At 39.1% G+C, this 11,185-nt stretch overlaps 1 protein-coding gene across 1 annotated transcript; it reads left to right on the top strand.

Annotated features, from left to right (window-relative positions):
• The first annotated feature begins 5,323 nt into the window (after positions 1-5,323).
• LOC149236583 (peroxidase 5-like) lies at positions 5,324-6,662 on the top strand. The gene is made up of 4 exons (XM_089368963.1): positions 5,324-5,542; positions 5,636-5,830; positions 5,934-6,105; positions 6,220-6,662. The coding sequence occupies exons 1-4, from the start codon at positions 5,324-5,326 to the stop codon at positions 6,636-6,638; spliced, it is 1,005 nt and encodes a 334-aa protein (XP_089225089.1). The 3' UTR covers positions 6,639-6,662.
• Positions 6,663-11,185: the final 4,523 nt, after the last annotated feature.

Below are 11,185 nucleotides of genomic sequence, written 5' to 3'. Positions count from 1 at the left end.
GACTTGGGTATGTAGGTGAACCCTCAAACAAGAATGAAAATGCTTTAAGCAAAGGAGATGTGAAGAAGCCAGAAAGAAATTGTGATGCTCCTAGTTCCAGCAAAGGCAAGGAGAAAAATGAAGGTTGCAATAGAAGAAATTCTGCTCCAAGTAGAAAACCAGCTCCAAGAAGAAATGTAGCTGATGTCAAAGAGGTAAGAGGTAATGGTTATCATCAAAGGATCTCAAGGCAGCAAGGCTTCAGAAGTACATCAAGGAAACCTCCATCTCCCAGGTACCAAAGTTCATTTTATGGTTATTGTTAGTCTTGTTCAAACTTTGGTCATATGGCAAAAGACTGTAGAGCATTTCATAGAGATAGATGTTGTAGTCTCTGACAATCTCCAAGAAATAACTTTATGAGAAGAAATCATGAATTCTTATTCATGAACAATGTAGAATGTTACAATGTAGAATGTTTCAAGTGTCATAACATTGGGCATATGGCATGTGATTGTAACTTAACATTGGCTCTTACACAAGCTAGACCCATGCAAAAGAAGAAAGTTACACAAGTATGGAGAAGGAAGAAAACACAGTCTGAAAGCCCCTTGAGCTCCCTAGTTGATCTAAGTTTCTTTTGAGAAAACTTTGCTGAAACAAGATGATGCATACAGTTAAGGGGAGCCTGTAATTTTTTTATCATAATTGCTGAACTGTTTTAACAGTCATTCTTTGATGAAGATCTTGTTATAGGGGAGAGATATGGAATTAAATCTGCCATAAAAGCAGAGAAAAAATCTGCAGGGCATGGAGATTGCATGGAGGATGTATTGTAGCGCAGCAGAGCGCAAATGAATTTTTTTGTTGTTAATCCCTCTGAAATGTAATATGCAGCAGTGTTGAAAAATGTAATTTTTTTATCACATATGCAATGCAATATGCACAGAAGTGCGGAGAAGAAAAAGGGGCAGCGTTGAAATGTGAAGTGCAGCAGCACGATAAGAAAAATGAGAAGCAGTAGAACGCACAACAGTGTGTGAGTGAAGATGAAGATGAATTAGATGTGAATTATATGCATTGTATATGCATTGTAATGCAAAGCAAGGAGACCCGCACAACAGTGCGAAGGCAGAACATAGAACAGGGGCAGCGTGGAAATTTTTTTGTGGAACACATGGATTGAAATGCATAGCAATGGAATGTAGTTTTCCTTTTATGTAATATGAGAGAATATACTCACAGCAGAGTGAGTGTAATACACAGCAGATGGAAATGTTTTGTATTGGCAATGAAAATGCAAAGCAGTGAGAGGAAAATGAGAGGAGGGCAAAACGCAGCAGAGCGTAAATGCCCAGTGTTTGAGAATGCAATGAAATTTTTCACACAACAATGTGAATATGAAAAACGCAGCAGCATGAAGTTTTTTTTGTTAAAAAAAAACGAAATGTAATGGGCAGCAGCGCATGTAAAAGAAATTTTTCTTTACAGTAGTAAATGAAAGGGCAGTGAGTGTGTTGTTCATTGAACTGAAATCCAATATATGCACAACAGTGCATTGTGTAAATAAAAAAATGAAGACGAAGATTGTGTGAAGCAAGGATGTAAAAAGGAACAGGGGCAGCCCGTATTAATTTTTTTTGTGTGGAGAATGAAGCGCAACAGCGTGAGGATGATTTCTTTTTATATGCAAGTAATGCAGAGTAAAGAGTTAGTGTATGGGCACAGCAGTGTGATGAAATGAAATACGCACAGTAGCAGAAATTGCAGAGGCAACACAGCAGCGAATAAAAACCCAGAGGAGACAGAGTCTATGGTTATGGGTATGGACAGCAGTACATAAGAAAAAAAGGTAGCAGCGTGATGGCAAGAAGGAGAAGCACAGCAGTGCAAAGAAAATGAAACTAGAGAAGTGAGAATGAAGAAATGTGTTTTTACACATCAGTGAAAAGGTGAATGAAGCAAGAGGATTTTTACTTACAGCAGTAAATGTAAGTAAATATTTTTATTACAACAATATAAGCAAAACTCTGTTTTACAACAGTTAATGTAAATGAGATTTTTACACACCAGCAATGTAAAATCTCATGAGGAAAACAGAGTAATATTTTCGGTTGTTTTGGAACTGCATCTAAAGCAATGTCTGTTTGTAATCCCTCCGTGAGAGGAAGTGAAGTTCTTGGTGAATCCCTCTGTTAAAGAGGAACGTGCTTTTCAGCACAGTGTCATGGTGAATCCCTCAGTCAAGAGGAAGATGCTTTTCAGCATAATGTGGTGAATCCCTCTGTCAAGAGGAAGGTGCTCTTAAGCATAGTATCAGGTGAATCCCTCTGTTAAGAGGAAGACTATTTTGTTGTTTGTGGAACTGCATCAGAAGCAGTTGGTGAATCCCTCTATGTGAGGAAGATGTATTTGTAACAGCAGTGTTGGTGAATCCCTCTATGTGAGGAAGTGTTTGGGTATATTTGAACGCCCAGCAACTGAAATTAAAGGGGAGTGTTAGAATATTAATTCCAACTGCAGGTTGTGGACGCAACATGGACAGCGATGGCAGCCGACTCAGCAAGCACGTAGAGCGCATGAAACTGCCTCTCCAAAACCGCTTAAACATCTCGGAACGCTTTCCAGCAGCAAGCAGTTTCCGTACACAAGGGCCCGATACAATATAATGCAGCCACGTGGTTCGCTGCATACGTAAGCAGAGGTCATTTCTCGGGCGCTAATGTTCAGCAGCAAAAGGCCTCCCGATATTCTTGTCCGCCGTCTGATCTGCCTGATCGTCCTCCGTCGTCCATCATCAACAAAACCTGCATACGAGCCAACGAATTAAAAGCATTGCGTGGAGTGAAATAAAAGTCTGTTTGACCGCCATTCCTGTCTGCAAAAGGATTTAAATGGAATTTATTGTGGTTCGTAAATGGTTGGCAGAACATTAAATTTCAAATTACACGGAGGTATGGGCATATGTCGGAGGTATGGGCTCATACGTAATATATCCTTTTTGTTTTGGCACACACATTGTATAGGTTAAGTTTTTTTATTTGTGTTGACCATATTTTTGAGAAATAGAGTGGCAGCGAAAGCCAAGGGTGTTGCACAGCTCGTGCGAACAAAAAAAAGGTCTCTCGTTATTGAAATGCACAGCAGTGCATAAGAAACTGTTCCTCATTGTAATGTAATTCGTAGTGTGAGAGTGAAAATGTATGCACAGCAGTGCGAGTGAAGAGAATAGGGGAGCGCATATGTTGGATGAATTTTTTTTTTTTTTTTTTGGAAGAAACTTATGTGTTTTGCACAACAGTGCATTATGTAATGAAACGCGCATGAATCCCATGTGTGGGGTGAGCAACACATAATTTTTCTTGCAGCGTATGTAATTTTTTTTAGAGCAATATGTGTAAATTTTTATTACACCAGTAAAAGTAAAAAGGGGTTTTACAGCAGTAAACCTAGCACAGTAAATTCTCAGGTGGAGAAGAGTTTTGTTTTTGATGGGTGAAAGTAATTTTGGTGAATCCCTCTCAGTAAAAGAGGATGAATGTTGTTTCACGCATTTTATATTTTAATGAATACAAGGATTTTTATGGCTGTGTAATACTCTGTTCTGAGAATTTTTATTAAAAGCTTCTTTGTGCAAAAAAATCGTGTGGCAGAAGGAAACAGAGCATTGCCTCTGTGGAGTTTATTCTGTTTGTTTTTGGGATTTTCTCAGAAAAATCCCCAACACAGAAATAGAACTCAAACCAATCACAGGCTTACATTGACAATTCATTACAGTCCTACATCGATTAAACTAGCTATATGGAACATGAAAATTTTTTTATTTTTTTTTTTACAACTTCCAAGCGTTTGTAAGGCCATGTTTGTACTAGTATATGTAATTTCGATGAAAGAAGATGATAATATGTGACATATGTTTGAAAAGGAATTACAGAAAATTTCAATGAAAGTGAATGAGAATATGTGACGTCTGTTTGATGACGAATTACAGAAACCAGACCGCTACGTTAGGTTTTTGATACATAATCAGTTTTGTTCCATAGCGGGAGGAAGCGTCAGAGAGACCGCGTGCGGTAGGGTCACACAAGACGCGTGAGGTTGCTTCAGACAATACGTGTTCTTGGGTTCGACAGGATGAGCATTTTTATCTGGATTGTAGTCTTCGTTTCACTTGGGTAATTGATTATTAGGTTTTGAAATATTTTTAGAAAGAAAGAAAGAAATGATTTTAACATTTATGGGACAGATTGCTTTTTTATTTGTTGGTTTTCTTTTGTGAAGCTTCACAATAAATATTTTAGCTTCTAGAGCTGAATAGATTATCCCAGCTAGCTGCCAGCATATTTGGGTAAGGCCTCACATTCTAAATTGAAATACTTTAACTGAGCCATAGGAATTTTGGTTCTATTGGCCTTTATGTATGTATGCTTTTGGTTGATGACTATGAGTGGGATTAAAAACTTCAATACAATACTTTTTTTTTCTTCCTAGCTCCTTATCCAAGTAAGCTTTGAAACTTATCCATAACAAAAGCTTTTATTTCTTTGTTGTTTATGGGACACCTGTTCAACCAAATACCCCATTTACTAAAAACATATGTTATTTTGCTTCATCCAAGATTTTTTTTGTGTTGCACAATATGTGGTTAAAGACAACCTTGGGCTATCTACACTCTTCTATTTGCTCAATTTTTTTTAAATAACTTATGACTGACACCATAGAAATTGCTTCAATAGGAGCAGCCTGTGTATTACTTAACCAGATAACATAAGAAACTGCACTTTTAATCTTGAATTTGTTTATAATCAAATACTTTTGAATTTTCTCAATTTACCTTAATCAGATAAGTTCAAAAAACAAGATGTAAAGTATTCTATGGTTTTTGAAGTTAATTTTAAATTTCAGAAATAATTTGAAATGTAAAGATTGTAAATTTTGAAAATATTTTCGAATTATAGAACATGAGTGAAGAGTGGAACAAATAATAATTGACTTTTTACTGATATCCATGGAATTCCTAATACAACCGTAACTTTTATTAGACCAATTCCATTCACCGACACAAATACTGTTATATACATCTATAAATACTTGTAGCTTCGCATACATGATTCTCAGTATTCAGTAGCGAACTTGACTACTATTATCTCCCATCTCAGGATTTTGAGTAATAGCACACAGAACCATCAACTCCCAGCTGTCATCCAAGGTGAGAACTTGGGTAGCAATAGATTCTTTTAGGCGTTCTGATAGACGTTTTCGGGATGCATATTTGTGAGCAAATTAATGATCGGAATGACTTCATTTTCTGGTTTTTCTTGATGTCGGTTTCCAGGGAGGTGAAATGGCGAAGACTCTGTGCCATAAGGTGACCCTCTTTGCTGTATTATTTTGTGCCTTAGCTGGGGCTGCAGTAAGCGACAACCTTCAAGTGGGCTATTACAATACTATTTGTCCAGATGCGGAACCCATTGTGCGTCGGGTGGTTAGCAGTGCATTCCTCAACTTTACTGGAATAGCTGCTATGCTTATACCGTTGCATTTCCACGACTGTTTTGTCAGGGTAGTTATCAAAATTACGTTTGCTAATGTACTTTGCTAGAGTGTAAATGAATGAGGTTTTTGAAATACGGATGTCGAACTCCTGCACTTTCAGGGATGCGATGGTTCCGTTCTCATCGATTCCATTCCTGGCCAGTTCGTAGCGGAGAAAGACTCTCCGGCTAACAATCCGAGCCTTGGAGGATTCGACGTGATTGACGAAGCAAAATTGCAATTAGAGGCGGTCTGCCCAAAGGTGGTTTCCTGTGCAGATATAGTCGCGTTCGCGGCTAGGGATAGTGCATCACTGGTACTCGTCTTAAACATCATACATGACTACAACTGAATTGAGTATAGCATAGCATAGCAGAAATGCTCAATGATTTCTAATAATGAATCATGATTGATCGCAGGCATCTCCCATCCCTCTCTGCTGGGATGTTCCAGCTGGAAGAAAGGATGGAAATATTTCACTAGCTTCCAATATTCGGGGAAATCTACCTCCCCCTACCTTCAATGTAACCCAGCTAACTCAGCTATTTGCATCCAAAGGTCTATCCCAGGACGAGATGGTTACATTGTCAGGTATACTCTCAGACCTGCAAATCATCAATATGTCAATACTAGTAGATGATAATAATGGTTCAGCAAAAGCATTTGTCGAGTATAATCATGTTTGTGTTGTTTGCGCGAATGCAGGAGCACACACAATTGGTGTCTCTCACTGTTCTTCATTCGTCGGCAGGCTCTACAATTTCAACGGCACGAATACGACGGACCCATCCCTTGATCCGACATATGCTCAGATACTGAAGCAGGGTTGTCCCCAAGGCAGCCCCAGTAACGTTAACACGACCGTGTTCATGGATCCTGATACGCCACTCACCCTGGACAACGTCTATTACGACGAAGTTATAGCTAACCGTGGTCTGTTTACATCTGATGCAACCCTGCTTACAGATCCAAACACCAAATCCAGTGTGACTGCAAACTCGGGGCTTAACTTGGTAGGATGGCAGAAAAAATTTGCTACCGCCATGATAAAAATGGGAGAGATTAGTGTATTGACTGGCAACCAAGGAGGAGTCCGGGCCAACTGCAGGGTTGCAAACAGTTAAAACAGATTGGAAATTTTCCTTTCATTGGCTTAAAATTTGCATTCTTAATTCAATTAGAAATGTATTTGTGCTTAACCACGATTAAATTATATGTACTCCTGTCTCTTCACCGCGTGTATTAACTGCTACATTCTCTTGGTAAAATAATAAATTATGACAAGAATTCTTCTATAAATTTTGGGTGTAAGTACTGTATAAATTTTTGGTTACCTGACGATATAGGAAATTGAGTGCCTGTAATTTAGAGTTAGATCATATTACTAAAGTGGTTATCGGAAATTGAAACTCATTCCTCAAACAACTGAATAAAATGCGCGAAAAAACGATGTCCCCTACCATTGACAAGACCCCCTTCTCCGAAAGAAGATAGTGAATTTCTATAAAGTGGAAAATTAATGTCACAGTCTAGGGAATTTTTCCAATTTTAAATATTTATAGTATGATTTTAGAATTAAACATGATTATAATTTCTTGTGCGGAATAACATAGTTTATTTATATATAAACAAGAACCGCTGCGAAGCAGCAAGTCCCTGCTAGCAGTTAAAACAGAACTTTAACAACAAAACACTGCTAAAATAGTAGCTATAAGGCTTACAATCTGGCAAATACTATGCCATCAAGCTTAACAGAACTTTATTTATCTTGATTTAGGAAGAAAGGGCCAGCCACTTGCGCTTCTCCGTCCTGGATTACTTCGTCTCAGGTGATGATATTGCCGCAAAAACCTCTAGTTTTTCTCTGTTCCTGGGGAGTGAAGCGGGCTGTTCCGGGCTGTTGCGGTTGCCTTGCTGAAGCAAGGGCACAACAAGTTGTAGCGATATTTATTTTTAGCGAAGTTTATTTTTGACCTTCGTTAAGATTTTTGGAAACTAGCATTTTTTGGTGTAATTCAATATATCGCTTGTGTTATTTCAGAATTACCAGAGGGAAATGCTCTCAAGAATTATGATGTCAGTTCGATCGCTGATGGAAAAATGACTCTGTCTAAATAATCGTTTCAAATGCTAGGAATGATCCAGTTAGAATGAATGATGATGCTTGGGAACCCTTTCGACTCCTGGGAATGATTTCTCTCAGAAATGATCCGGTTCAATAATGATTTGAATCCTGTGATCGACTGATAATGGGAATGCTCTCGGAATTGCTGGGAGCGAGTTTGATTGATGCTGCTTTGGGAAGTAACTCTATAATTGGTTTTCTGCTTCTCAAAAATGAAAAACGAGTACTGCAACTCTATTCTCAGGCTGACATGCTACTTGGCCCATAGGCGAGGCATGATCTAACAAATTAGAGCAAGTCCCAGCTCCACGGAATTAAATGAAATATGTATGCAAAGAAAGATATAGTAACTTTTTTCAGATGTTCAAAGGAATACTAAGCAATGTTTAAGTTCCTGTAATCGGGAAGCAAAAGATTGATTTGCCTGATTGAAGCTTGAAGGGTCACAAGGCCAAAGCCTCTGCACCATCTCCTCCCTGATGTTTCTTCTGCCTTTCCTCGCATTGCTGCGCAAAGACATAAGATTAGATGACAAAGGATCAAAAGAAATCCTAGAGACTGGCTTTCCTAGAGAGATAGAGAGGTTGGCCCGTTCAACAGAACTGAGTCACCAGAATACCAAGTTCTTCGGACACGGGATTGTAACTACTGCTGGGTAAGGAACTGCTATTAGTAATTCGTAAGGAACTAAGTTTTGATAACTGACCTTCCTTCTCAAGAAAATCGCCCTTCAGAAGAAAACTAGACTCTTCCAGACTTACACTTCTACTTTCTGTTAGATGGTCAAGCTCATCCACAAAGGACTCGTCCATGCTCATATTCCTGTTCTTGTCACCTTTGAAATGATGTAGGACATCAACATGAGAACGCTGTGAACTGCAATTTTTAAAAAATGCAACAGGTCTATCCTCACTACACTGTCCAGCTCCCCATAGGTCTCCATGTTCATCATTTTTCAAGTCCAGAACTGGAGACCCGACTTCCTGCAAAACCCTAACCAAAACAAGGTGAGCTTATAAATGAATAAAGACATCCTCAATGCCCAATATATAAGAAAATAAAAACAAAAAATGAGTTTATTTCATCCCCTGCAACAACTTTGTCCTCCAAATGAGCTTTTTGGCTCTCAAGAGAGCCTTCAGAAAAATTTAGATTTACCTGTTCTAATTCATTTGCATTATCGAAGTCAGGAATTGCAAGCTCAACATTAGTGCTCTCCGGAGCGTGTTTTTGCCCAGATAACACATCGTCCCCACACTTCTCAGACACAGCCAAAGCCTTTGCACCGTCGCCTCCTTGATGTTTCTTCTGCCTTTCCTCGCGTTGCTGCACAAAGACATAAGCTTAGATGACAAAGGATCAAAAGCAATCCAAGACACTAAAATAAAAATTGCAAAACCATGACAACAACATTATTTTTGGGGGATTTTGGGTAGAACCCATACAGGAATGCACTTAAAATTGAACCTAGAATAGATGTGATAAACGGCAGGAGGCAGAGCCCTCGGTATCACTATTCATGCAGCATTGAACACCATGTGTAAGATAGTCTTCTAATAATTCATTAGAATTAGTATTATATTTTACCTGGATGTTATGACCACTCGATTAACAAGGAAAAACATGAATTTACTAAATATATGATATTTATTTAGTTTACCATTCCACTTGTCGCGGGCCCCATTTTACTTGTCGCCATGATCACCATGCACAGTGCCATATGTGTGACCCACCTGCATGGATGACACATGTCTCTTTATGGCCTATTAACCTATTCTTTAACAAACCAACGTGATATGTTTTTCTTTTAACCACATGGTGAATCTATAACTGACAGGCCTAATCTATGGGAGACCTAGGATCAGACCTCATAGCTGCCACTATAACACCAAGAGCATAACCAACCACTTGCAAGTTGGGTATACTAAGTTCCTATGATTTTAGCAAGAGCAGACTCACGGGAAAGGGGAATCTGCCCCTCTAGCCGCCACCACAACAGGTCATTGTACTCAATGAGATTTGAACTTCGGTCTCCTCGGGCTTCACCCATGTGACTTACCGTCAAACCACACATCACTGTACCAACCTGAAATGTTGCGATAATATTCTCTGTAATCTTTAAGACCCTTCCTCGTTCAATACCCAATCTCGTCTGAAGCAAAGCAATGCACTACTAGATCGAGCGAAAGGGGGCAAAGCAATGCACTACTAAAATGAGCGAAGGGCGACTGATAATGGGGGATAGACAACGGGAACCACAACTAACTAATTCGACATACTTGGCTGGATAATTTTAGGTGGGTGCGTTTCTTAAGGAATGAGTGATATATGGCGAGCAAAGAAGACAATTTGAAGGGTATCTCTGTTACTTCTTTGAGGAAATAATGAGCAATAATTTTATTTTATTGTGTGCAGAAACCCTCTCGATTCGAAGGGAATTGATCTTGCGGTGGGGTGTTGACAGAAGGAATCCAGTAAGGTGGTTCTCCCCTCTCTCAGGCAGGTCAAGACCGTCCATTACATTATATATGAATTTATGCCCCGATACCATCTCCGAGCGCCTTTCTCTTGGAACTCTGACAACTCCGAAGATTACTTCGAAGCACACTTGTAAGTAGTTTCTATTGGTAGCTTATTCAATAGAGTCTGTTTATTCAGTTGATGAAGTAGCCGTAGTAACAAATAGGAAATCTGCCTGCTTCCTTTCAATTGATTTAGTGCCCAATTTTTATAGCCTAAATTCTAGTCCGTAAGCGAACTAAAGGCGAGGGCAATTACCCAGGCAGACCCACACCTTAAGTTCCAACCAAGGGTAGGGAATTAGAACACAGTTAGAATCACTTTCTTTCCTTCCCCATATAATTCAAACAACGTGATAACCATTAGCCAAACATAGAACTCAGTAGATGATATGGTTAGGTGTGGTAGCGCTGTTAAAATTCATTTTCATACTAATTGAGTCGGAAACCAGCTTTGAAGTCTGAATGGTGACAATATTCCTGGGCTTTACTCAAAACAATTGACCTAAAATTGTTGTAGCATCATATTCCTGGGCTTTATTAAGCTAAAATTATTGTGGATGCTACAGGGATACAAATTGGTTATGGAGTTATGGAGAATTGCAGAGCTAATGCAAAATACCTGACATACATCCGCTTTGAACTCAGGCCCAGCTGAGGGAGGACTTCAGCAGAACTCAGGCCAGAACTTCAGCAGATCACCCACAGCGCAGCAGAACTCAGGCCAGAACTTCAGCAGATCACCCACAACGTCAGTGCAGCAGAGATCAGAGATCAGGAATCCTCAGCAATAAGGTATTAAACCCAGCTCTAGAGATCCCAAGCCACATAAGTGTTACAAAGGCCCAAATGGCAGTGTCGGAAAGATCCAGACGTCAAAAAGGGAAAGCTAGGAAAGGAAACATATTAAAATTGCCATGTATGCCAGTGAAACAGAACTGGCATTTAATGTGCTTAGCTAATGCTAGCATTAATTCAACTAGTATTTACTAGTTTGAAAATATGAAACAAATTGGTAATTATAACA

Source organism: Pinus tabuliformis, chromosome 8, assembly GCF_031772625.1.
Source record: "Pinus tabuliformis cultivar Carrire ecotype Pingquan chromosome 8, CPIR1, whole genome shotgun sequence".
In the NCBI taxonomy this organism is placed as follows: Eukaryota; Viridiplantae; Streptophyta; class Pinopsida; order Pinales; family Pinaceae; genus Pinus; species Pinus tabuliformis.
Note: the sequence above shows the minus strand (reverse complement) of the source record. Positions and strands in the feature narration are given on the sequence as shown.